We start from the raw sequence: 24,352 nt of genomic DNA on the forward strand, positions 1-24,352 counted from the left end.
AAACATTTATGTAACAAACAATTATTGAACTTTGGTGAGAACAGTAAGAATTAATATTTCCCTGATTACTATTTTCCCTGATTACTATTGAGTTCAAACACATTTTCATATGTTTATTGGTCTTTGGACATTCTTTGGTGAAATCCCTGCTTAAGCTCTTATCTGTTTCTCTACTGAGTTGTATGGATTTTTCTTATTTATTAATGCTCTTTATAGATTCTGAATATGAATGCTCTGTCAGTTACGTGTATTACAAATATCATCTCCCACTCTGGGTTCCCTTTTCAATGTTTTACTTCTTGATGAACAGAAATTCTTAATTTTAATATAGTACAATTTAACCATCTCTTCCTTTATATAGTTAGTGCTTTTTTGATTCCTATTGAGAAATCTTTGTTTATCTTCAGGTCATAAAGATATTTTCCTGAATATCTTCTGGATGGTTTATTGTCTGCCTTTTATATCTAGATCTGCAGCCCACCTGGAATTGATTTTTAGGGCCGGTGTGAGGCAGGAATCAAGTTTCAAACTTTGGGATCCATTCTAAAATGCAATTCCTGAAATAATTCCCAATACCTTATGGTAAGGAACAGGTTTACAAACGTTTACAAGGCCTTTAATGACCTGGTCCCGACCTACCTCTTCTGTTTCAACTATCCTCTCTTTAAACCAGTCTTACTTAACATCTTTCAGCTTCTCAAGTTGACCGAATAGGACTTTCTCATCAGGCTTTTGCACATGCCATCCCTTCTTTGCCTAGAACACTCTTCTCCAGGTTCCTTGTGCTAATTCTACACATTCTTTCTAAACTAGGTTGGGTGTACCACCTATAAATTCTTACTTCATCTCACATAGTACTTATCACCCTTCTTGTTCTTAGAATACATAATAATGGCAATAAATTTGGGGTGAATAAGTGAATGGCCAAGTCCCTTTATTACTTGGCGTCTGCCCCATGTGATACTGACAATAACTTCCAGCCCCAATTGTGCACACATGCCACACTTTTTGTACAGGCCCTCTTGCTGTTAGTCCTTTCCTATTTCATTTCCTCTACCTGGATGAACACCCTCTACTTTTCCACTATCCATCATCCGCTTTTCCCCTATTTAGTTTATTCCAATTCTGTTCACCCTTCATGACTCAGGTGAGTGTCACTTCGTCCAGAAAGTCCAGAATGTCCTATTTCCCCAAGTATGGATTACTTGCTCCATCTTGTATTTCCCTTGTGACAGGGAAATACTATAGTCACTCTTTCTATAGTCACTCTATAGCGACTAGTCACTCTATACTGTTATTGTTCTCTCACGTGTCTGTAGGAGGATGAGGGCTATGTCTTATTCACCACTATTCCCCTGGTAGAAGCTGGTTATTTGAGGACATGGAGGACTGCACAAAAAATGTTGTCAGTTAAGCTGAAAAGTCATCCTGGGGAAGGGACTTACATGACAAGCTAGCTGTGGTTGATGGGAGGTGGTGGGTTCATTGCAGGCAGTGATCAGAATGTGCTAATCTTGGCTTATTCATAGGGCCTGTATGTGTTTGGGGTTACTGGAAAGGAGGGGAAGTGACAAAACTTGAGATTTGAAAGATACAGTCTTCTGTGCATACACCATGTCAAGGAGCTAACTTCATCCTATATGCCCTAGGATCCACTAAAGGATTTTAAGCAAGAGTTGAGCATGATGTTATGCATTTCAGTACATAGCTCTGAAGAGGGAATGAAGATTGGATTGACTTTAGTCAATTTACAAGTCTATTTCGATACACTGGGCAAGAAATGAAAGCTCGGAAAGAACAGTTACAGAGAGTAGAGAGCAGAAATTTTTTGAGATATACTCAGAATATAGAATAAGACTGATGACAGATTCCCCAGTGGGCCTTGCCACAGGCTTCAGTGCTTTTACAAATATTTTGTGTGCTATGATCTTTTAGTTACCAGGAAAAAAAAATCTCCTTTTAAATTAGCTCTGGTAATGAAGGCTTATAGGCAAACTGTTCCTCCCAAGAACCTATGAAAATCCACCAAAGGGGCCTCAATATATACGGCATGGGTGGAAATCAGGAAATAGCTAGGGAATTAGAAAATTATTCAGGATTTAACACAGTTCTGCTTACTGGGTTACCTCAACACCCCAAACCCCTATACAAAGAGTTCTTTTGTTCTTCTCAATGACAAACATCTCTCCCTCCTTCCTTTCACTCTCTGGCATGGGCTTCTGGTTATCTTTGCCCATGTTTATTTAAGGCTATGCTTATTCTTGGTATATAGCATTTTATAGTTTCTATGTACTGTTTTTTGTTTTTTTTTCCCCTACGTCTTTCCTCTCCTCCTCCTGTTACCTATAGCTTTGGAGTAGCACACACTTTCTCATATATTCACACCCATGCATGCATGTCTCTGTACATACACACACCACATTCAAAATACTCCTAAGAGGGAATCCGTTAAAGACTCAAATGTGATCTCAAGAAGTACCTTAATATCTCTAAACCTCCATTTTCTTAGGTGTAAAATAGAGATAATCATAGGTCCTCCTGTATTGGGTTGTGAGGGTCAAATGAGACAATGAAAGAAAACATAGAAAAAAAGAAGGGAAGCACAGTAACTTGGTATATGGAACACAGTGAGAATGCAGATGCAACACAATGCCACGCGGCCCCGCCATCCCAACACAGCGGGCTTGGCAGAGGCGTATGGAACAACACTACTTATTCCCAAGGAACCACGTAGATCAGACAGAGGTCGGTAAGCTTTTTCTGTAAAGGACCAGATAGTAAACATTTTTGTCTCCCAGCCATACAGTCTCTGTCCGAACTACTCCACTCGGCCGCTGTAGCAGGAGAACAGCCACAGACAAGTAACAATGAGCACTGACTAGGGTTCAACAAATATTCATTGTAAAGTAGCAGATTTGGCCTGTGGGCTGTAGCTTGCTGCCAGTGGCCTTGAATGACTCACTCGACTAGAATAAACAAGGTCTGTAAGAATGGCAAGCATTCTGGGACTCGCCCTAAAATCCCTGTTTCTAACTTAAATGCTTTCTCTCTTCTTTAATACCTGCTGAAGTTGAATTCATTATTTAAGGATTAGCTCAAACATCACCTCTTCTGTAAAGCTTTTGCCGACCTTGGTCCCCAGCAAGATGGGGAAATAGGAAGATAGCCGGGTAAGAATGAATTGATCAAAACCAAGGGAGACAAGAGTTGCCAGGTACTTAGCGATGCTTAATATAAGTCAAATGTATTATGTGACTTATAATGACCTATTTTCAAAACATTTGTATTCAAATTGAATTTGAATTCAAGTCTCTAAATATCTATTGAACTATTTTTTTCTGCCAGGTCATATACTGATTTCTGGTAGTCCAAATTAATGTCACATAGGCTCATGGTCTAAATATCAGAGTATTATATTAATGGATTGCATTTTAAAACTTAAAAACAAACACAATAATAATTGGAGAAGAGTTCAAAAAAACTTAAAAACTGGTTGGCAAAGTCGGTAGAGCACGCAAATCTTGATCTCAGGATTCTGAGTTCAAGCCCCACATTGGGCGTGGAGCCTACTTTGAAAAAAAATAAACAAACAAACACAACAAAACTTAAAAGCATATCCTCAAAGATCAAAATATCTATATTTGATTTTCTAATTCTAAGTTTGCTTACCACCTGTTTTCTCTTTGCCAATGATTACATCAGGATAAATTCTGCCTACTTTCCTTAGATGAGGAAAAAAGAACCTTAGGATTTCAAATGTATTAGACGCTGTTTCATTGTTACCCAATGTATTCATTTTCTTCTCAACTGAAAGAGAAAAAATAGGGTTTCTAAGTGCATGACCATAGGGATTTTTCTCTCTTTGGTACAATTTTTCATAATGAGATTAACGGATTTAGTATTCAATATATAAGAGAAATACAATTAAATGTGAATTATTGAAATCATATGGCTATAAAATATAGTTCAAATATTACTGATTCATATTTATTTAAGAAGTAATATTTAAGTCTAGCACTATGAGCTACATAATCAGACTAACAGAACTGTCAGTTCCAAATGAAGTATAACTGAAAGATGCTATAATCTGATCTGCTATTTTGATTAATATCACATTAAAGTTTGTATCTCTATAACTTTGTTATGTGGCTCAACATTTAGTGACTCTACTTGTACTATTCATTTGAAGATACCTCTATAATTTTGAAAAAGAGGAACAAAATTAGAAGACTCATACCTTATGTAATTCATAATACATAATATAGTAATCAAGACAGTGTGATATTACATTAAAAAAAGATACATAGACCGATGGAACAGAAGAGATAGCCCAGAAATAGATCCACACAAATAGCATCAATTGATTTTTGGAAAAGGTGCCAAGGCAATTCAATGCAGAAAGGACAGCCTTTTGATAAATGGTGCTAGAATACTTGGACATGCACATGAAAAACACTGAATCCTGACCTGTACTCCATATCATTTATAAAAATCAACTCAAATGAAACCCAAATGTAAAACCGAAAACTATAAAATTAAAAACAAACACATAAAAGAAAATCTTCATGACCCTGAGGAAGGTAAAGAGTTCTTAAAGATAACATCAAAAATATTATATAAAAAGAAAAATTGATAAATCGAACTTCACAGTTAAAAATGTTTGCTTTCTGGGGCGCCTGGGTGGCACAGTGGTTAAGCATCTGCCTTCGGCTCAGGGCGTGATCCCGGCGTTATGGGATTGAGCCACATCAGGCTCCTCTGCTGTGAGCCTGCTTCTTCCTCTCCCACTCCCCCTGCTGTGTTCCCTCTCTCCCTGGCTGTCTCTATCTCTGTCAAATAAATAAATAAAATCTTTAAAAAAAAATGTTTGCTTTCTGAAGGACACCATAAGCAGAATGAAAAGACTAGCCACAGATTGGAAGAAAACGTTTCCAAATCACATATCCATCCAATATGCCGGTAAGTATTCAGGATATATATATATATTTTTTTTTTAAGAAAATTTTCTTATACAAAAAACCTGTATATGAATGTTTACAGAAACATGTACTTGTAATTGCCAAAAAAATGAACCTACATGTCCTTTGATTGGTAAAAGTTTAAACAAACTGTATCCACTATATGTCCATATAATCCAATGCTACTCAGCAATATGAAGGCAACAAAAATGGGGTCCCATAACAACTTCCATGAATTTTGCTAAGTGAAAGAAGTCAGTCTCGAAGGATTACACACTACATGATTCCATTTTTATTGCATTTTTGGGAAAGGGAAAACTCTAAGAACAGGGAACTGATAAGTGGTTGCAAGGGATTAAGAGTGAGGACTACCTGACTACAAAAGGGGAAACAGAGGCAGGACTTTTTATCCTGGAGAAATGGGAGCCACTGCAGGATGATACACAGGACAGTGAGCCCTCACTGTGGCTACAGTGGAAATAGACAGGCGGGGACAAGTCTGGAGAGAGAGAAAAAACAGAGATGTTAGCAGTCATTCGGACGAGGCATGAAGGCGGCTTGACTAGAGTAGCAGAGATGGTGATGGGAAAATGTGGACAGATGTGTGACATACATAGGACTGCGAATCAACAGGATTGCTTATTGACTGAAATGGGAATATGCGAGAGGAGGTGGGGGTGGGGGGCAGTTAGACTGACGCTCTGGGTTCTGGCTGCATCTAGCTGATGGGTCACGATGGTGGTGCAAGTCACACAGAAAACGCAGGAAGACCATTTTTGAGCTACAGAGGGGAGGAAGCATATCAATGATATCTCTCTACCTGATTTGTGTATGTCTCGCAATAAAAGAACAAGTACCAATTTAGTTATATTTGTAGGGGAGAAGTGTCCTAAAATCAGAAAGCACGAAATCTAAATTCCCAAACACAAAACACAAAACCAACAAATAAACCACCACACAAAAACAAAAGCAACACAAACCTAAGTTTACAGACATATTTTTTCTCTGTGTCATTTCATAGTTCACTTTACTCAAGGCTTTGATCAGCTCTTGACGATTTCTTTCAGTTTTATTTTTTAAACGTAGCATTTTTTCTTTAAACTCCAAAATATGGTTTCTACAATTAATTAGTTGATTACCTGCAAAGGAAACATATGTGTATATATTTATATAAGTAGCAATGGTATCATACAATTTTCTATAATGTATAACAAAAAAAATAAAATACATGCTTCAATGTAGCGATAACACTATATATATGTGTGTGTGCATATACACATACACAGCTTATATATAAATACGTATATATGATACACATAAGAGGCTGGAGAAAGAGTGAGATGTTAAAACAGTACTATCTGGGAGGTTCCCGAAGGCCTTGAATCCCTGGCCATGGGCAGACTCAGCCCCTCTTGAAAGCATGGTACATCCATCTTGCTGGTTCCATTCACCTTTCAGATGGGCCAGCTTGGAACAAAACTTGCATCACTTGAGCTACCCTACTGGAGATAGGAAGCCACTAATAAACTGTAATATCCAATATTTCTCTGCCAAGCCTCCATAGATCATGCACCCCAAGATACAACAGAGGAAAGTAAACCTGCTGCTTCACTGCTCTCTAACAAGATGCTTTGTGTCTCCCTCTTAGGTTGGAGGGGACCCCACTTCTCCAGTCCTCACTCAGTAGCCAGCTCCATCTCTAGGGTCTGTCACAACACCTCTCCAACTCCAAGTCTATGTCACTGAATCTCCCAAATGCAACAATTTCGTATTATATGGAGTATCCTGCCAACAGGGGCTCCCATCAACGGGGTACACACGCACACACACACAAGTAGATTCGGGTTTTATGCATTGTTAGGCTTGCTGAAACAGGGCAGTGGAGGTTTAGGGAAAGACACAACTGGCTGGCTAATCATTACAGAGAATCCTATAATTATGAAGAATTCTGGCAGTCTTCCGCAGTGAGTGTTATGCCCCATCCCTGCACAAGTCCTTAGCCTGTTACGATACAAGCAGCACAATTCAAGGCTCTACATCTCTAGTCTTCTCTGTGAGTGGGTGGTGGCACCAGAGACACGGTTTCCTCCCTCAATCCACCTCCCAGGAAAGGCCAGACAAGAGTGAATGACAAATGACAAGAGTGAAAAGGCACTGCTAGATCCAATCCACAATTTAATCTGTACATATAAATTACCCAGTAAGAAAAGACGGAGGACTTGCTGCTCTGAACGAATTTTTTCTCAGCAGCCTCTTGAAGACCTCCTAATCTGGGCCCCCCAGTCAATCCAGCTGAAGCAATGACAGGTTGGTCTCCAGGACCTGTCAGTGTACTGGCTGGCAACTTGTGTCGATCATCACTGCCCTCACAGTGCAATACTAGGGATTTTGCATATTCTCTACAGATGGAAAGATGTGGGTATAGCAGATAGATCAACCATTTGGTCTCAGCAGAGAGGGGGAAGTCAAGAGTCAAAGCAAGTTTCTGTTTCTTCCTGAAACACTTGATGGAGGGTTCAGAATTCATTTATAGTTCTAAGCAAAGCCTGAGTTTTTCTTTGAGAAGGGATGCTCTTCTCAGGGCCTTCTACATCTCACCAGCCAGAACAATGGCCTGGCCACTCAATTAATTCCCTCGTTCAACAAATATTACACTAAATACTGTTACATGGCCTGGGGATATGACAATGCACAGAACAGACAGAACTCCTGGCCCCCTTGGAACTTACACCTGACTGGATGGAACAAACAAGAAATAAGTGAATCATAGGTTTTATTAGAAAATGGTGAATACAAAAAAAATACAAAGCAGGGAAAAAGGTTAGAGTGTTGATGGTGGGGGGAGATTTTACTGTAAACAGGGTGATCAGAGAAGGCTTTTCTAAGGAGATAACGTGTGAGCACAGACAAGAACAGAGCGAATGAAGAAATGCTGTAGGTAACTTTGGTACAGAGAGAAGAGCACGTGCAAAAGCCCTGAGGCAGGAGCGTGCCCATTATCTCCAGAAACAGCATGGAGACCAGTGTGGCTGATGCAAACTGAAGACAGGAAGAGCAGTAGGTGATGAAATTACAAAGCCACCTTTGTAAGTACTTTAGCTTTTACTTTAAGCAAACTGGGGAGCCGGTGGAAGTCTGTAAGCATGGAGTCGCCTACTCCGATTCACCACAACAGGATCCTTCTATCTGCTGTGTGAAAAACAGAGTTGGGGAAACTAAGACTGAAGACGGGGGATCCGGAAAGAGATGTCTGTGGCTTAGAAAAGATTGTTGGGGGGATAAGTGGTGAGGAATGGTTTAATTCTAGATCTATTTTGAAGATAAAGAAGATAGGATTTGCTGACATTGATGTGGGATATGAAAAAAAAGGAGGCAATGAAATTTTGAGCAACTGAAAGAAAGGAGTAGCTATTTATGAAGATGGAGCAGATGAAGGGAGCAAGTGTTGGTGTGAATATTAGGAACCTAGTTTGAGACATGTCAGATTTGAGATGCTTATCACACATCTCAGGAGGCAGCTCCATGTGGGGGTCCAGCGGGAGAACGGGCCTGGCCTGGACACAGACACTTAGAGAGACCTGTGGTAAGACACAGGGGACCACCAGGAGAATGAGGATGAGTAGAGAAGAGATGAGGCCCAAGGATGAAATCCTAAGGCACCTCAAAGTTGTAAGTTGAACAAATGAGAAGAAGTAACAAAGCTAAGATGGATTAGCTGGTAAGGCAGGAGGAAACTCGGGTGTGTGTCAAGTCCTTGGAAACCAAGTGAGAAAAATGTGTCAAGCCATCAACTGTCAAGGACTGTTGAACAGGACAAGGAGGACAAGGACAGGGTGAGGGCTGTGAGACAGCAGTGTGCAGTCCCCGGGGGCCTTGATGAGAGTGGTTCTGTGGAGCAGTGAAGAGAAAGCCTAGCTGGAGTGGGTTCAGGAGAAAGCAGGACGAGAGGGCTTAGAGACAGAGCAGGGGGACAACTTACTTTTTGAGAGGGAGGGGAACAGAGGGCGAGGGAGAGAGAGAATCCCAAGCAGGCTCCACACCCAGCACAGAGCCTGATGCAGGGCTCAGTCTCACAACCCTGAGATCCATGTCCTCAGCGGAAACCAAGAGTCAGATCCTTAACCGAATGAGCCACCCAGGTGCCCCGAGTGATTTTTAAACTGAACTGTGCTTTAATCGAATGAACTGCAACTATCCCAGATAAATCCTGAATATTAATAAAATGGATACTATTTGAAGATGTCGACAAACTTTAGAAGTAGACATAGCTTAACCAGTATAACCCTATGTTATTGGGGTTCCTGGGGTAATAGTCTCTCTGCAAACTGAATCATGTATTTGAAGTTGATATATCAAGGGTGATGCAACATAGCTAAGCTTCGACAATGTTAAGTCAGTCCCTGAGGGATCAATTTGGAAAACATGAAAAGAGTTTTCTCTAGAGGAAGTAGTATTTACAGAAACAACCATACAAAAAAGTTAAAGGATATATTCCCTAGTCTTAGATCTGCTTCTTATATATTTTTACTTGATAATTCTATTCAAAGATATTCTATTTAAAATATTTACATTACTTGCATATTCGCTCAGGTATTTTGTGAGGGTGAAATGTTATAAAACTATGTTGGAAAGGTTTGAAATGAACAATAATTTGATGTTTTGACTTAATTGTGGTGAAATTGTGAAAACAAACACCAGTCCATGTGTGCAATGGGCCAATGTGACTTCCGTCCATAAGAAAGAGGCCAGGTAAGATCTTAAGTACCACTGACCTTTCCATCTCACAGCAAGAGTCCAAGGCACGGCTATCCAGTAGAAATCGAATATAAGACACATTTGTAATTTTAAACTTTCTTGTACCCACATTTTTAAAAATCAAAAAGAAACAAGTAATTGTAAAGAATATATTCTATGTAATTCAATATATCTGAAATATTTCTCAACATGTAATCAACATAAAAAATAACTAATGGAATAGTTTACATTCTTTTTTGTACTACGTATACTAAATCCTGTGTATATTTTGTACTGACAGTACATCTTAACTCACATGCAAAATTTTAATAGTAACAGTGAAATGCAATCTTACCAAAACAATAAAATTTTGCTTAGTGGAGAAGATTTTACACTGCTTCAGGCTTTATATTTAAATTTAAATTAGTTAAAATAAAACAAAATTTAAAGTTCGTTTTCTCAGTTGCACTAACCATATTTCAAGCGCTCGACAGTCACCTAGATAGGGGCTGCCATATTGGACAGCACGTTCTTGGCATCGCCTGTGAGCTTATTAGAAATGCAGTATCTCTTGGGGTACTGGGTGGCTCAGTCAGTTAAGTGTCGACTCAATTTTGACTCAGGTCATGATCTCAGGGCTGTGAGATCGAGCCCCTCACTGGGCTCCATGCTGAGCATGGAGCCTGCTTGAGATTCTCTCTCTCTCTCTCTCTCCCTCTGCTCCTCCCCCGCCTTGCTCGCATGTGCGTGCTTCCTCTCTCTTTCTCTCGAAAAAAAAAAAAAAAAAAAGGAAGAAAGAAAAGAAAGAAATCCTGTTCTCAGGCCTCACCCCAGACCTACTGAGTCAGAATCTGTGCTTTAATAAAATTCACAGGTGATTGGTATACACATTAAAATTTGAGAAGCATTGTTATCGATCTCTTTAATTGTTTTATCTTTCTCACCATTGACTTTACCATAGTTCAGGTCATTACTGCCTCTAGCTGCATTATTACAACTGTCTCTTAATTAGTCTCTCACCTCCAATCCACAATTAATCTTCTGGAAACACTGCTCAAAGACTTTAAATGGTTCCCTGAATGCTTACTGAATTAAGTCCAAACTACCTGCCTTAATATACAAGGTCTTACCCGCTATGGCCATGACCTGACTCTTCCACCCTATTTCATTCACTAACCCCTCCAGCAATGAGAAGCATCGCCGGGTACGCATTCTTTCTGCCACTTAATACTTACCATGTGTTATTCACTGAGCTATGCGACAGGGAAACAAACAGGGATAAAGTCCGGTTCCTGCTCTAAATCACCTGACAAGAGATGAAGGAAGGAGCATGTATTTCAACAACCAACTAATAGAATTGTGAAAATGGAGTTCTCCTCAAATGCCACGGGCAGAGAGAGGCAGAAATGATTAACCAGTAAGGAAGACTGAGGAGTGGGAGAAGGAGGAGGGAAAAGGTTTCAGAGAAGAGGGAATATTTGAGAACCTGAAGAATGTACAGAATGTTGCCCTACAGCAAAGGGCAGGGGAGGGCATTCCAAACTAAGATAATAGCAACGTAAACGCGTAAGTACGAAATGGTATGGCATACTGAGGGGAAAGCAAGTCATTCACTCAGGGGGGTCAAAAGAAAGGGGAATGAATGGCATGAAGCTGAAGCATAGGCAGGCCACTTCAAATTTATTATTCATTTATTTGTACCCAATGTGGTTCCAAAGAAAGACTCTCTGAGGCAGTTGGTAGGAGATGAAGCTAAAAAGGTAAAATATATTTTAGATTACTCCACGTATGCTTTGCAATAATCAAATCACACTATGAACAACACCCTTTGCACTCCCTTTGAGTGGTGAGTCCCTCTACGCGTTAGGTTATGATGAAATATTTCAGACATTGAAGAGCATATATAAAATAGTTTGAAAGATAGTAATAAAAACAAACATCCATGAACCCACTACTACCTGAGCCTTAAACATTCCATCTGTTTTCTTCCAAGATTATGTTCCATTTCCTCCTTACTCCCAAATAAGCAGAATTCTGAATTTTGTATTAATCTTCCATTGGTTTTCGTTCAAGTTTTACCACTTGTGCAAGCTGACTCATACTTGTTTTTAGATATTAATAAATAATACTTATATGTGTTCTTCTGTACTTGCTTCTTTTGCTTAATTTATGTTTTTGCAATCCATCCATACCAATAAGTCAAGCTCTAGTCCATTCATTTCCACTACTGTTAAATGTTCCACTGTTTCGAATATACAGTAACATATTTATCTTAGAAGAGATAAATTCTCTTTGTTGATGGACAATTATAAAAAATGCTACCAAGAATATACCAGGTCAATATATTCAAGAGTTTCCCTTGGATATATCTGGTGGTAGGGATGTTATTTTAAATACGGAACAACCTATATGGCATTAGTACTGATCAGCGACAAGAGGAGCTGGGCCATAAACCATTGCGTAAGGCTGCACAGCAATTTCAGTCCTGACTAGCAGAATTGCTAGGACACAGAAATGCATGTCACATAACGAAACATCCACAGACCCACTACTACCTTAGCCTTAAACTTCCCATCTGTTTCCTTCCAAGATTATGTTCTCCTTCCTCCTTACCCCCTCCTATCTTATCTTGTAATCGTTGTCATGCTCTGTTGTTCTAGATACTTTAAATTCCACAAGACATTTAAATTATTGTCTTGAATGGCTCACATGTGCATCATGGACTCTGCTGACTTTGAGCTACACCTGGGACTGAAAGAATAATATTCCATTATAATAGAATATATATAACTTCTTTATCCATTCATCCATTAAGGGATACTTAAGTTGCTTCCATAGCTTGGCTATTATAAATAATGCTGCAATAAACATGGGAGTACAGATACCTTTTCAAGTTAGTGTTTTCACTTCCTTCATACAAATACCCAGAAGTGGAATCGCTGGGTCATATGAGTAGTTCCATTTTTAATTTTTAGAGGAACCTCCATGCTGTTTTCCAGTGGCTGCACCAATTTGCATTCCCACCAGCAGTGCATGAAGGTTCTCTTTTTCTCCACATCCTCACCAACACTCATTATTTCTTGTCTTTTTAAAAATAGCCAAACTAACAGATACAAGGTGGTATCTCATTGTGGTTTTGATTTGCGTTTCTCTGATAATTAGTGATGTTGACGATCTTTTCATGTAGATGGCTTTCTATCTTACTCAGAATAAAAGTCATAGTTCTTGCTATGGTCTCCATGATCTTATACCTCTACAACTCTTTCTTGTTCACATTAACCTCCTAGCTGCTTCTCAAATATATCAAGCTGATTACACCACAGGGCCTTTGCACCTGCTTTTCTTATTGCCTGGAAAACTCTTCCCCCAGATATCCACTCAATAGTCTCCCTTACCTCATTCAGGAATAGGCCTTAATATGACTTTCCTTAACCACCCTATCTAAAATAGCACTTTCTCCCCCTTGTCAACACCTGACATCATAGAGCAATATCATTCCTGTTGTTGTTTATTTCCCTTAACCAGAATGTAAGCTCCCTGAAAGTGAGGGTTTAAAAATTTTTTGTTGCCTAGTTCCTACAACATGAAGAAGTATTTATCAAATTCATTAATTCACACATTCATTCAAGCACTCAACAAATATTTAACATACCTATTATATCAGGCATTTTTCCAGATGTTGGGCACACAGCAGTGAACAAAACAGACAAAAACAGAAAAAAAAAAAATTCTTCTCCTCATGGAGCTTACATATTTATTAAACAAATTAATGAACTGTTAATACTATGAGCTTAGAGAAACGAACAAAAGGTTATATGCACATAAAAACTTATAAGGGGAAAGAATAAAGCACTAGGTTGTGGCCAACTTTATAGTTTTTTATATGTAGGCCCCACACCCAGCATGGAGCCCAGGGTGGGGCTTGAACTCCCTAGGCTGAGACCAAAACCTGAGCTGAGGTCAAGAGCTGGGCACTTAACCAACTGAGCCACCCAGGCACCCCCTGGCCATCTTTCTAATAAATATTCCCAAGTTTTCATTGATAAGAATTACAACTATGGATCAAATTTTAAAAAACATTGGGACTATCTTTGGTTCTTATCAAAACGCTGCTTCCAAAACTAAATGAAGTCTTTCTTTCGTTGACATAAGAGCATCTCAGGATTGATTCTATAACTATTTTAGAGCTAGGGTACACAGAAACATAAACATAAAACATGAGAAATCTGTTTTATCAGTTATTCTAAGAGTGGTGCATTTTCAAGAATATCTCATTTTCTGAATTTGAACATATGAATGATGGGAGTATAAATGCTTTGAGGGATCAAACTTCTTTTTCCCAGTCATAACACAAAGTCCACAGTTTATAATATATAATACAATAATACTAGCTGTATTAAAATGCCTTCTGACGTTACCAATTCAAACTGTCTTCCAAAATTACTCTAAATGGGAGTTTACATTTTACTTTCTAATTAGGAGTAACGATTTATTTTTTGTTATAAAAGTAGTAATTGTTTATTGTCCTAAAATACATAAAAACACATTTGGATAATGTTCTTTACAGAAAATGAAGTAGAGGGAACATGTATAAAATGATTAAAGATCAGTAGCATAAAACAGATAAATTATTACATATTTCTAATCCTTCAAAATAAATGGAGTAGAATGTTGATATTGTGTATACATGATAAAATTTCGTATTAATTGGAAGACTAAAGCCACTTCCAAACTCCATCCTTGACACTACCACCAAGGTTACTTTGTGTGAACTCTGGGTCATAAATGTGTTTAATAAGAATTAATATTTAACCTAAAACAACCTAAGGGCAGTCTTGGAAGGCTGGCTTAACATATTTACAGGATTCCTAAGCTTAAATTCAAAATCCAACTACATGGACGCTACAATGTTACACTGGACATTGGACAAGTAGAACTGAAAGATAAAATGCAGGAAACCTAGTTAAATTTGAAGCTCAGATAAACAATAAGTCTTTTGGTATAAATAAGGCTTTGGTATAAAATAGCATTTTTATACTAAAAGCTTACTCATTGTTTATCTAAAGTTCAAATTTCCCCAGGAAATCTCTACTTTTATTTGCTAAATTGGGAACCCTAAAACAAAATGAATTAAAACCTCGGTGTGTTTCGAAGTAGTAACGCAAGCCGCATGGTTCATTCGAGAAAGTTCAGGTGCTGTACCCGTGCTCTGAACCGTCTCTCCATCACCTCACCCCTTTTCGGCTTCCCAAAAAATACTCTAGAGAGCCTTGAAGTGTGGCTCCATAACAGAACGTGGAACAGGAAAAGTGGAAAGATGTTGGCTTTGTAAGAAGAGTTAAGTCAGACAGTCACCCTTCTGGAAACGACGGGGAAGAGGAAGGCGCGGGCGGCGGCAGGGAAGCTGGGCACAGACTGGACCCTCGACCCTTCGGAGGGCAAGGGCGCGCGGAGACTGGACGGCGTCGGGAGGCCCCGCACGCGGGTCCGTTAGCGCGCGCGCCCGGGGGCGGCCGAGGGGTAGACTAGGGGCACCCGTTGCGGCTTAACCGCCAACGGAGACGAGGGTGCGGGGGCCTACATCTGTAAAACACCTCAGAGGAGAGCTGGTCTCAGCTCCATTGTCTCACGTCGCCCCCCGTCACTCCCCCCCTCCCGGACCCCCGGACCCCAGCGGTCCTGGCAATCCCCGAGCCCCGAAGCCAGAGAGGCGGGCGGGAAAGGTGGCGCAGAAGCCACCTGCAGCTTACTGGTTTGAGTCATCCTGGAGATGCAGAAGCAGGAGAAGCTGAAGAGCATGACGGCGGCCAGCGCGATCAGCACGTTCACGTGCTTGGTCCTCATGGAGCTGGCCTGACTGCCCGCGGCGCGGCGACTGGAGGCGACACGCAGCGACCCCGCAGCGGACGAGGAGCGCGCGCTGCGCCTGCGCCTCTGGACACGTGCCCCGCGACCCCTGCCCCCATCCCGCCACTGTCGCTGGCGAGCCCAGCACGCCCGCCGTTTGGGAGCCCCCTTCCGTGGCTCAGCACTTAGCATCTCAAACCCCTTGCTAGGACCGCTGGTAGTTCAATGCCATAAACTTTGGGAAAGCTCTCCACTGCCTAGCCCTGTGGTTGGTGGGTGCTCAGTACTGTTGCTTTATTTTCCAGTAGCCAGACCCTAGGCTGAGCAGTTTGTATATATTCTTATTTCAGTAAAAACTCAAACATCCCAAATTTTTGAAGGCAAGGTAACAATAGTTCTAATATGCTATTGTTCTCTTCATTTTATCTTGAAAAATAGGAGCCATTGTGAAATTGAGCAATTTGTGACAGATTACACAGCTGGAAGTGGTTCTTCTACAAATCGTGTACATAGATAAGTTTATAAATAAAATATGAAAAGTTCCTAAATAAAATATGTATCCTTAGCTTTAAATGAAAGCCATCAAATGCCCAAATAACTTCAGGGGCTTAGATTTTTGTGTGGGAAATGGCCAATGCCAGACATTCAACTTAATCCCTTTATCTTTTATATTTTGGTACCCCCTCCCTCAGGAAAGGAGCAGGGAATCAACGTTTGTGAAAGAAAAAAGTTATATATAAGATGAGTAGCACAAGGGAGACTTGCTAAGCTATGCCAAGTTCAAGGTATTGGTTTCTCAAGCCCCTGAAAAACCAAGGCTGGGAAATACTAGGAGACAGTAGGTTGAGACTCTTTGGGCTCCTTGAACTGTGGTTTGCTATTTGGATTCTCCATGCTGATCAACCTTGTCATTGGTGGCATGTGGTAGTAAGCGTCTACTTCAAACCAGCACTACACCACTGTGGCTGAACTCGTTTCTGGCTCCTTGAAAGGGAAGAAAGACTTGAACACATGCCAGCCTGAGGATGCCATTCTAAGCTATATTTTCTCATGTGCTGATGGCAGGAGTTGTGACCTTCAGTTGAGTGGTGACGCAGCCAGATCCCAGGACTGGGAGCCTGGAGGAACACTTCAACTCTATTCTCCCTCATCCCTCCGGGCCCTTGCCAGTGTCCCCCATTGGCTAAGCTCTACTGGAAACCAGAAGGCAAGGAAGTTCTGTGTAGTGTACTAGGTCTTAGGACCCGCCTCCTGGGGTATGAGCAGGGTGGAGAAAGATGTGGAGCAGACTGACCTGGGGCAAGAGGCCATGCAACACAGGATACCTCCAAATTCAATATCTCACAGTCCTCTTACTTGGTCTCCAGTTTCCCACTGTCAGCTTTGCACTGAAAAGCAAATGATGTCAGAATCCACTAGCAGTACGTTGGGAAAGTTTTTAATCCTCCTTAAGCTAGGGTTCCTCAACAAAAAGATGACAGGAGTAATGTCTGTTCAAGGTTGCTGGGGTAAATAATGTTCAAAACCAATTAGCACGTGCCTCGTAGTCAGGTCAAGCTCAACACATTTGGTTCTCTGTTGTTGATCATCAGAAGCAGTATCAATTTTCTCAGTAATTTTTCTAATTATTTTTTCTCACTAATAATTTCTAATTATTATTTTTTCCACAAAGCAGTGGAGGGCTTTCCCATAGTTTATGGCATTTAACTATCTTTTTTTTTCTATATTATTATTTTGAGCAGACTACCTGCTCAAAAATCCTTCAGCAACTCTGTTGAAAGTGAAAAGATTTAGCCTGGAATCCACGGCCTTTTGCAGTCTGGCTCCATCTCCCGATTCCGCTCTGTAGATGCCTAATGCAGTGCTCAAAAGTTCTACTCCGCTCAGACTCACCAAATATCATGTTTTCAAGATTCAAAAAAGCACTTTGCTCTCACATCTTAATGAATGTTTTTGAAATCCTCATATGTCTTCCGATTTTTACATTTTATATAGTGATTTTTTTCTTTTGTCTTTTTTTCTGAAGAAAGGAAAAACCAAAAACTTGATAATCAGGGGCGCCTGGGTGGCTCAGTTGGTTATGTGTCTGCCTTTGGCTCAGGTCATGATCCCGGGTCCTGGGATGGAGCCCTGCGTCTCCTCAGCAGGGAATCTGATTCTCCCTCTCTCGCTGCCCCTACCCCCTGCTCTCTCCCACTCAAATAAACAAATAAAATCTTAAAAAAAAAAACATGATAATCAGTCAATGGTTTGTCCATGAGTCAGAACACATGATCGTCACTGGACATCCAGTCTGTGCCAATCACTGAACTAGGTATTAGAGATACAAACAGTCACCCGCTTTTTCTGGGCTCCGCCTTCTTCATGTTCACGCATGGGCTGCACCGCACACACTCATATTCCTACCTTCCAAAAGTATTCAAGACTCAGCTGAAATGACCTCACATGAAGACTTGGTTGATCACCCACGTGTAAAGAAACCTCTATTCTCTTTGAAATCTTGTAGCCCTTGGGTCCTCTCTCAGGACACCCAACGTGCATCATGTTTATTTGTTATGTACATGTTTATTTGTTATGTACATATTTTATTTCCTTTACCATGCTACGAGTCCCTACAAGAGAAAGAGCATGTCTTACATATTTCTATAGCCTAGTCTCCCCTTGTGGATTCAAGGGTGTTTTACAGATCAAAAGTAGTGATTGAAACACAAGCCTGGGGGCACCTGGGTGTCTCAGTCAGTTAAGCGTCTGCCTTCGGCTCTGGTCATGATCTCAGGGTCCTGGGATCGAGCCCCGCATCAGGCTCCCTGCTCAGGGGGGGAGCCTGCTTCTCCCTCTCCCTCTGCTGTACCCCCTGCTTGTGCTCTCTCTGTCTCAAAAAAATAAAACCTTTTTTTTTTTTTAAAGAAGGAAACACGAGCCTGTAGTACAACTGAGCAATACTCTCAACAAACTACGCAGTTACTAGCTGCTACCATTTAAGCCAACAATAAATACCACTCCAGGAAATCCAGTGATAAAGAATGAAGTAGCGTTTTCAAAGACCTTCAGACTTCCCTTTTGTGATTTGTTTTCTAGAATTAGTGGCACATTCAGACCATGAGAAGCAGAGAATTGCCAGGCCAAATAATTGTTCAATATGTATAAGAGTATTTATAGGAATAATAATCGGAATGGGAAGAGTATCCTCTGGGGGTATTGCCAGCATTATAACCATCAGGGCTTCTTGAGTTAACCTTAGTCTGATGGTGGTCTCACGACTGTTATTAGCACAGAAAAATAAACTTAGTGGGGACAGATTTTCCTAGTTTTTTATATATGGGATCCTGAAGGTGAAAAGGATCTGAAAGATAATAACTTGATAAAGTGCTAGTTGTCCTGGCCCTGTTTTCTGTTTCAAGTTATTTAGGAATAAGTCATCTGTACCCACCCGAGTGCCATCTGCTCAGTACAATTTAGGAAAATGACAGCAGTGAAAGGAACTTTTATGGACCATCTATGACAGCTGTTCTTAAACAAGAATCACCTGGAGGGACGCCTGGGTGGCTCAATGGGTTAAGCATCTGTCTTCAGCTCAGGTCATGATCCCAGGGTCCTCAGATCGAGCCCCACGTCAGGCTCCCTGCTCAGTGGCGAGTCTGCTTCTCCCTCTGCTTGCTGCTTCCCCTGCTTGTGCTTGCTCGCTCTCTCTCCGACAGATAAATAAATAAATAAAATCTAAAAAAAAAAAAAAAAAGAATCACCTGGAAATCTTGTTAGAGTTCTGGGCCCACCTTCAGTTACTCAGTGGGGTAAGGCTGGGACTCCAAAACTTGCATATCTAACAAGTCCCAGATGATATTGATGCTGCTGGTCCAAGGGATGACATTTTGGGAATCACTGCACAATAGCACTTCACAGAATCATAGGTCGTACTTAGAAAAAGGTACAGATTACCTAGTTTATTCTCTTTGCTCAAACCACCCCAAAATACCCATTTAATAAAGACACCACATTCTCTGCCACCAGTGAGGGGAATTCCATTATGTGCCCTGGTCGTTATACTCAACAAGTTAACAATACTTATAAAAATTTGTCTCATATCCCTGAATGTACCAAGACAGGCCTGATGGGAGGGGGGGAGGGCTTCAAGTTTCTAGAATCATGCCCTGAATTGAAAGACTGTAATGCTACCAAAGCGGCCTGCCTAGGGGAGGGCTGAAGTCAGCACGCGCTCCGACTACTCTGGGGCCGGATTGCGTCTGTTCAGAGCAGGGAACGCATCTTATGCTAATGCACACAAAAGCATCGAGTAGGCTGCCGGCAGCCTCGCCATCCCTGGAAGGAGTGGAGCAAGGACAAGGCATTGTACCAGTCCTAACAAAAACTAGGAAGCCACCTAGAGTACCACATAAGGTACCTAGAAAAGCAGCAGAAAAACAAACACGGCTCATAAATCACAACCCAAATGACAGTGCCAATCTCCTACCATTGGGGCAGGGGCTCAGGGGTCCCGTGTCACGGTTTTCTCCAGATTATCCTGGTGGAGTTTTCAACCCAAACGTGTAAATCAGCTTCAACAAGTTCTCAAATAAAATGGAATTTGTTGTCATGAGAAGGGTCTCTGAGGAGCTGTAACACACCCATGACCAAGTAGCATCTCTGCTTTAGGACTAATTCACAGTCCACTTCTCTTTATCACAACTTCCTTCTGATATCACCCATATCATATCATCGGTGGTTCAGGTCTTAATATAATGTGCTCCCCTTAAGTTATGGGGACTGTTTTCATCAGAGCCCAACAGCATGCTGGCAAACCAGTTCTCTAGCGCCATCATCAGGAACTTTTGGGGTAAAAAAATCCCAGAGGCCGCCACAAGGCGGCAGTATTCGATCTTATTCAAAGCCTCCGATCTGCTTGTATTGTCTGTCAGAAACTTGGAAAATTATATGCGAATGTATTAGAATGGGAGGGTCTCGGAGCACACTTGGGCCACTGCCCATTATATATTTTTCATAGCTTTCCAAATAGTTCATAAAGATATTGTGCCTATCTTTTATTGGCTGAGTACTGGAGGGAGAGTTATATATTACTTATTGTTCACAGAATACTTTCCGTAGCCCAAAGTTATGTTTAGAAACTTCAAGGATCGCAATAAGTTCTAAATTTTATCTGGATTGATGAACCATTTGGCTATTCATATTTGCCACTACATAGCTGAAATCTTCTGAGTTTCTTCCTTCAAGGGGGAAATGATCATAATGTCATCAATACAATGAATTAATTTTGATGGTTATCATGTCTAAACTCAATCTCACCAATTGTGGCAGTGAGTTGGAGAGGTCAATATCTTGGGCAAGGACCATGAACATACATTACATTCCGTCTCATGTACAAGAAAATTGTGCTTGACTTCTGAGAGTAGGACCAAGAAGACAGCATTAGCTGAAATGATCATATAAAATCCCGGTCCCAGTTGGCATATTGAACCTCTTAGAGTTTTTAAAATGCCTCGCACAACAGACACTTGTTGAAATCATGGAAACTACCTTGTTTAAACCATAATAGTGAACATATAATTTTCAAGAGCCTTCTTCCTTTTTGTCCTGGGCCACAAAGGATTAATACAAAGCATTAGTGGAGATTACTTCCTCTGCTCCCATTGTTTTCCTTAATGAAAGGTGAGAGTCTCCTTGTCCTTCCAGAATCTGACACTGTCTGATATTTACTACAAAGGAAGGTTTGGGCAATTCTCAGGTCTTTTTTTCTTATTTCTTCATCTTCAGCTTCATGGTGATTCTGGTCCTACCTACTCTAACATTTTCATGTGCTCCAAACTTTAATATTCATACCTTAATATTGTCTTTCCATTCCCTTGCTGGTATTATGCTACATTTTGCATCATCATTCAATAATCCCCCAAAAAGTATTCCATTACCTTCTGCCCCTCAACATTAACTTTATCAAACAATCTTGGACCTCCTACCAGGGGTCAAATGAAGATTTCTTGACCCTCAAGTTAATTGTCCTTTTCTCCCACAACCTTAGTGGATGAATTAAAATCACCACCCTGTGCTAAACACTCTTTATTTCCCTATTTCCCTTTAGCATCATTGGCTTTAAACTCTCCCAGGCTGGGATAATTGGAACTGGTCTGATAGGTTAGCTTAGGGGAAGTAGAGGTAGGAGCTGGAGCAGGTGTCCCACCTCTCAACTATTGCCACCAAATGTGCCTCCAAACCCCTCTTGGGTCGTCCCATTTCCTGCTTCTCCCCTACCCCTCACCCTCCCTTCTTTTTTAAACAATCATATAAATCATTTAACCTGATTCAATGTTTATTTCCTTTGTTCTGGTTACCATTTTCTCCCCAGGCAATTGGCTTAATTCTGAATAGTTTAAACTTTCTTTTCATCAGTAAAGCTCAGTACTGGTTGGGGTCCCTGGGTGGCTCAGATGGTTAAGTGTCACCTTTGGCTCAGATCATGATCTCCAGGTCCTGGGATCAAGCCCCACATCAGGCTTGCAGCTCAGTGGGGAGTCTGCTTCTCCCTCTCCCTCTGCTCCTCCCCCTACTCGTGCTCGCGTGCGTGCTCTCTCTCTCAAATGAATAAATTTTAAAAATCTTAAAAAAAAAAAGCTCAGTAAAGGTAGCTATGAGAAACAATCTGCTTTGGCATTCTGTATATTTCCTGTTCTCCCACTAAAAGAATCACATGGGTAATCACATACATATGAGGTGGTCCCCCTAATTACAGTGTCTAATAGAGCATTTAAAATAGTTTTAGGGAAATATAGCACAAATCATCATTCAACCAATCAGGGTTGCCACTGTCCTTAATATTTTTTTGTTTAATATTTTTAATGCTTCCACAGAGATAATTCATTTCACTCTTAGTGAAAGGAGTATACAATTTTCCTTCTCACTATAAATTTGCTGCATTTTGGACCTCACACACTCCAAAAGGGGACATTGATATTTAATTTGATTCCTCTATGCATCAAACGCTGAACACTGCAACAAGCTGTTGATTAACAGTCATGCCAAACAAGCTTTCCATTAAGCAATTTCTAAAATCAACAGTGCTTCCTTGTTTAGTCTGAGAATTTAAGAAAATTGGGATTCCTTAGTCCTACTCAAAAATATAACCAACACACTATAGCCTTTGTTTTCCACATTATGTGATTTGATAGGGTCAGGTAGAAGCAACAGATTAGTTCAGAGACCTAAGTAGTTCTTACCTTCTCCTTGAAGCCGGAATTCTAATCCCGAGTTAACCACCATTTAGTCAGCCACATGGAAGAAGAAAACCAAAGAGAACAAGACAGAAAGAGAGGACAATCTTCCCTGAGAGACAAGACAGGCTTAATATATCTGCCAGTTACATGCAAACGAATTAGTGGAAAATAGAAGAGGCAAACATATGCACATGACATTTTAATGTACAGTGACTTTGCTTCCAATAAATGCAGTTCTATCAACTTTTCAGGTTCTGACCAAACAGGTTAACATTACTTTCTCTCGGAGAAAAACATGGATAGAAGTGGGCCAACAGGCAGCATGGAGACAAGGACAGAGTTTCTCTTTATACTTCCTACTCTCAGCATAGCAAATTTAAAATGTAATGGGACCATATAATTGTACTACAGGATTATCTCACTTTCAACAATATAAAGATCTTTTGTAATAATTGAAAGACCCTTGAAATAGAAGTTTGTTTCTACTTCTTAATTTGCCAAATTGGCTATGTACTTTGCCTTTCTGAGTCTTTTCATGTACAATAAAAAAAAATTCAATGAGATGATCTTTAGGTTCCCTTCAAGATCTGAGATTCTATGATTAATATTATAGTACATAGTTATACAGTCCAGTTTTAATCACCAAGTTGATTGTTGGTTGCTTCTATGAGGCTTCACAGGTCTAATGTTTTACAATTAGCACCTTTTTAAAAAATGTTGAAGTGTGGAAAAGTGTGTATTGCTGCTTCATTGTGTGTTAGCAAGGGGATGCAGAGATTATGCAAATACACACTTGCATAAAATATTCCTGGAGGTATAAACAAGAAACTAATACTGCTTGCTTTTGAGAAAGGGGGCTAAGGGATTGGGAGTTGTGGGTGGGTAGGGGTAAGTCATTTCTCAATGGACGTTGTCCTTTGTACTTACATTCTACTCCCCCCTTGTTCTTTCTCCTCCAGCCACGCTGGCCTTGCTGCTCTTTCTCCCATTTATGAAGCATGCTCCTGATTCGAGGCCTTTGCATTTGCCGTTCTAGTGCCTGGAATGCTCTTCCTCCAGATATTCCTGGGTTTAAGGCAAAGTCTCAACTTCTTGACTCAACATATAGAACTCTCCTTTTTTTGCCATGTATTAGCCATGGGCAAGTCATTAAACGCAAATCCCGTTTGCTCATCCATAAAGTAGGACCGTTAATAATTACTTCGCGGAATTAAGATTAAATGTAGATGAAAGTGCTTTTGCAACCTTGGTGCTATGAAACTTACCAAAGGTAGGCTGTTTCTTCCGTGAGTTCTTGGAGTTTAGGAGCAGTACACAGTTTCAATCAGCGCAAACGACCTGAGGTATAAGGCGAGAAATAGGTCCACAGCGGCACTTCTGAAAGACCAACCTTTAGCGCTGGGCGTGCACCCAGGTAGCCGTTGCCAGGGAAACCGTTGGGCGTTCCTAGAACCCGAGCACGCGCGCCAGCAGCTCAGCGCTACCTCCTTCTGGTGTTCGCAATTGGTGGATCTCGGGCCAATCGGAGTGGTGGGAGGGGCAGGAGGGGCGGGGCGGGGAGGGGCAGGAGGGGCGGGGCGGGGCGGGGGCGGGCAG

At 40.8% G+C, this 24,352-nt stretch overlaps 1 protein-coding gene across 5 annotated transcripts in view; it reads right to left on the bottom strand.

Moving 5' to 3' along the window:
• Window positions 1-24,308, bottom strand: part of MGAT4D (MGAT4 family member D) — a 47,558-nt gene extending 23,250 nt beyond the window's left edge. For 2 of the 5 annotated variants that reach the window (XM_045798934.2, XM_087866464.1), the window contains exons 1-4: window positions 23,684-24,308; window positions 15,443-19,256; window positions 5,939-6,097; window positions 3,670-3,807 (exon numbers count right to left, since the gene is read on the bottom strand). In XM_045798934.2, coding sequence (XP_045654890.2) covers window positions 3,670-3,807; window positions 5,939-6,097; window positions 15,443-15,731 — 586 coding nt within the window. In that variant the 5' untranslated portion in view covers window positions 15,732-19,256; window positions 23,684-24,308. The remainder of the gene's footprint in view (window positions 1-3,669; window positions 3,808-5,938; window positions 6,098-15,442; window positions 19,257-23,683) is intronic. The other 3 variants (XM_087866462.1, XM_087866463.1, XM_087866465.1) reach the window with 3 other exon arrangements.
• Window positions 24,309-24,352: the final 44 nt, after the last annotated feature.

The sequence above is a fragment of the Ursus americanus genome, chromosome 13 (genome assembly GCF_024610735.1).
Source record: "Ursus americanus isolate L20-20 chromosome 13, mUrsAme1.1.p, whole genome shotgun sequence".
In the NCBI taxonomy this organism is placed as follows: Eukaryota; Metazoa; Chordata; class Mammalia; order Carnivora; family Ursidae; genus Ursus; species Ursus americanus.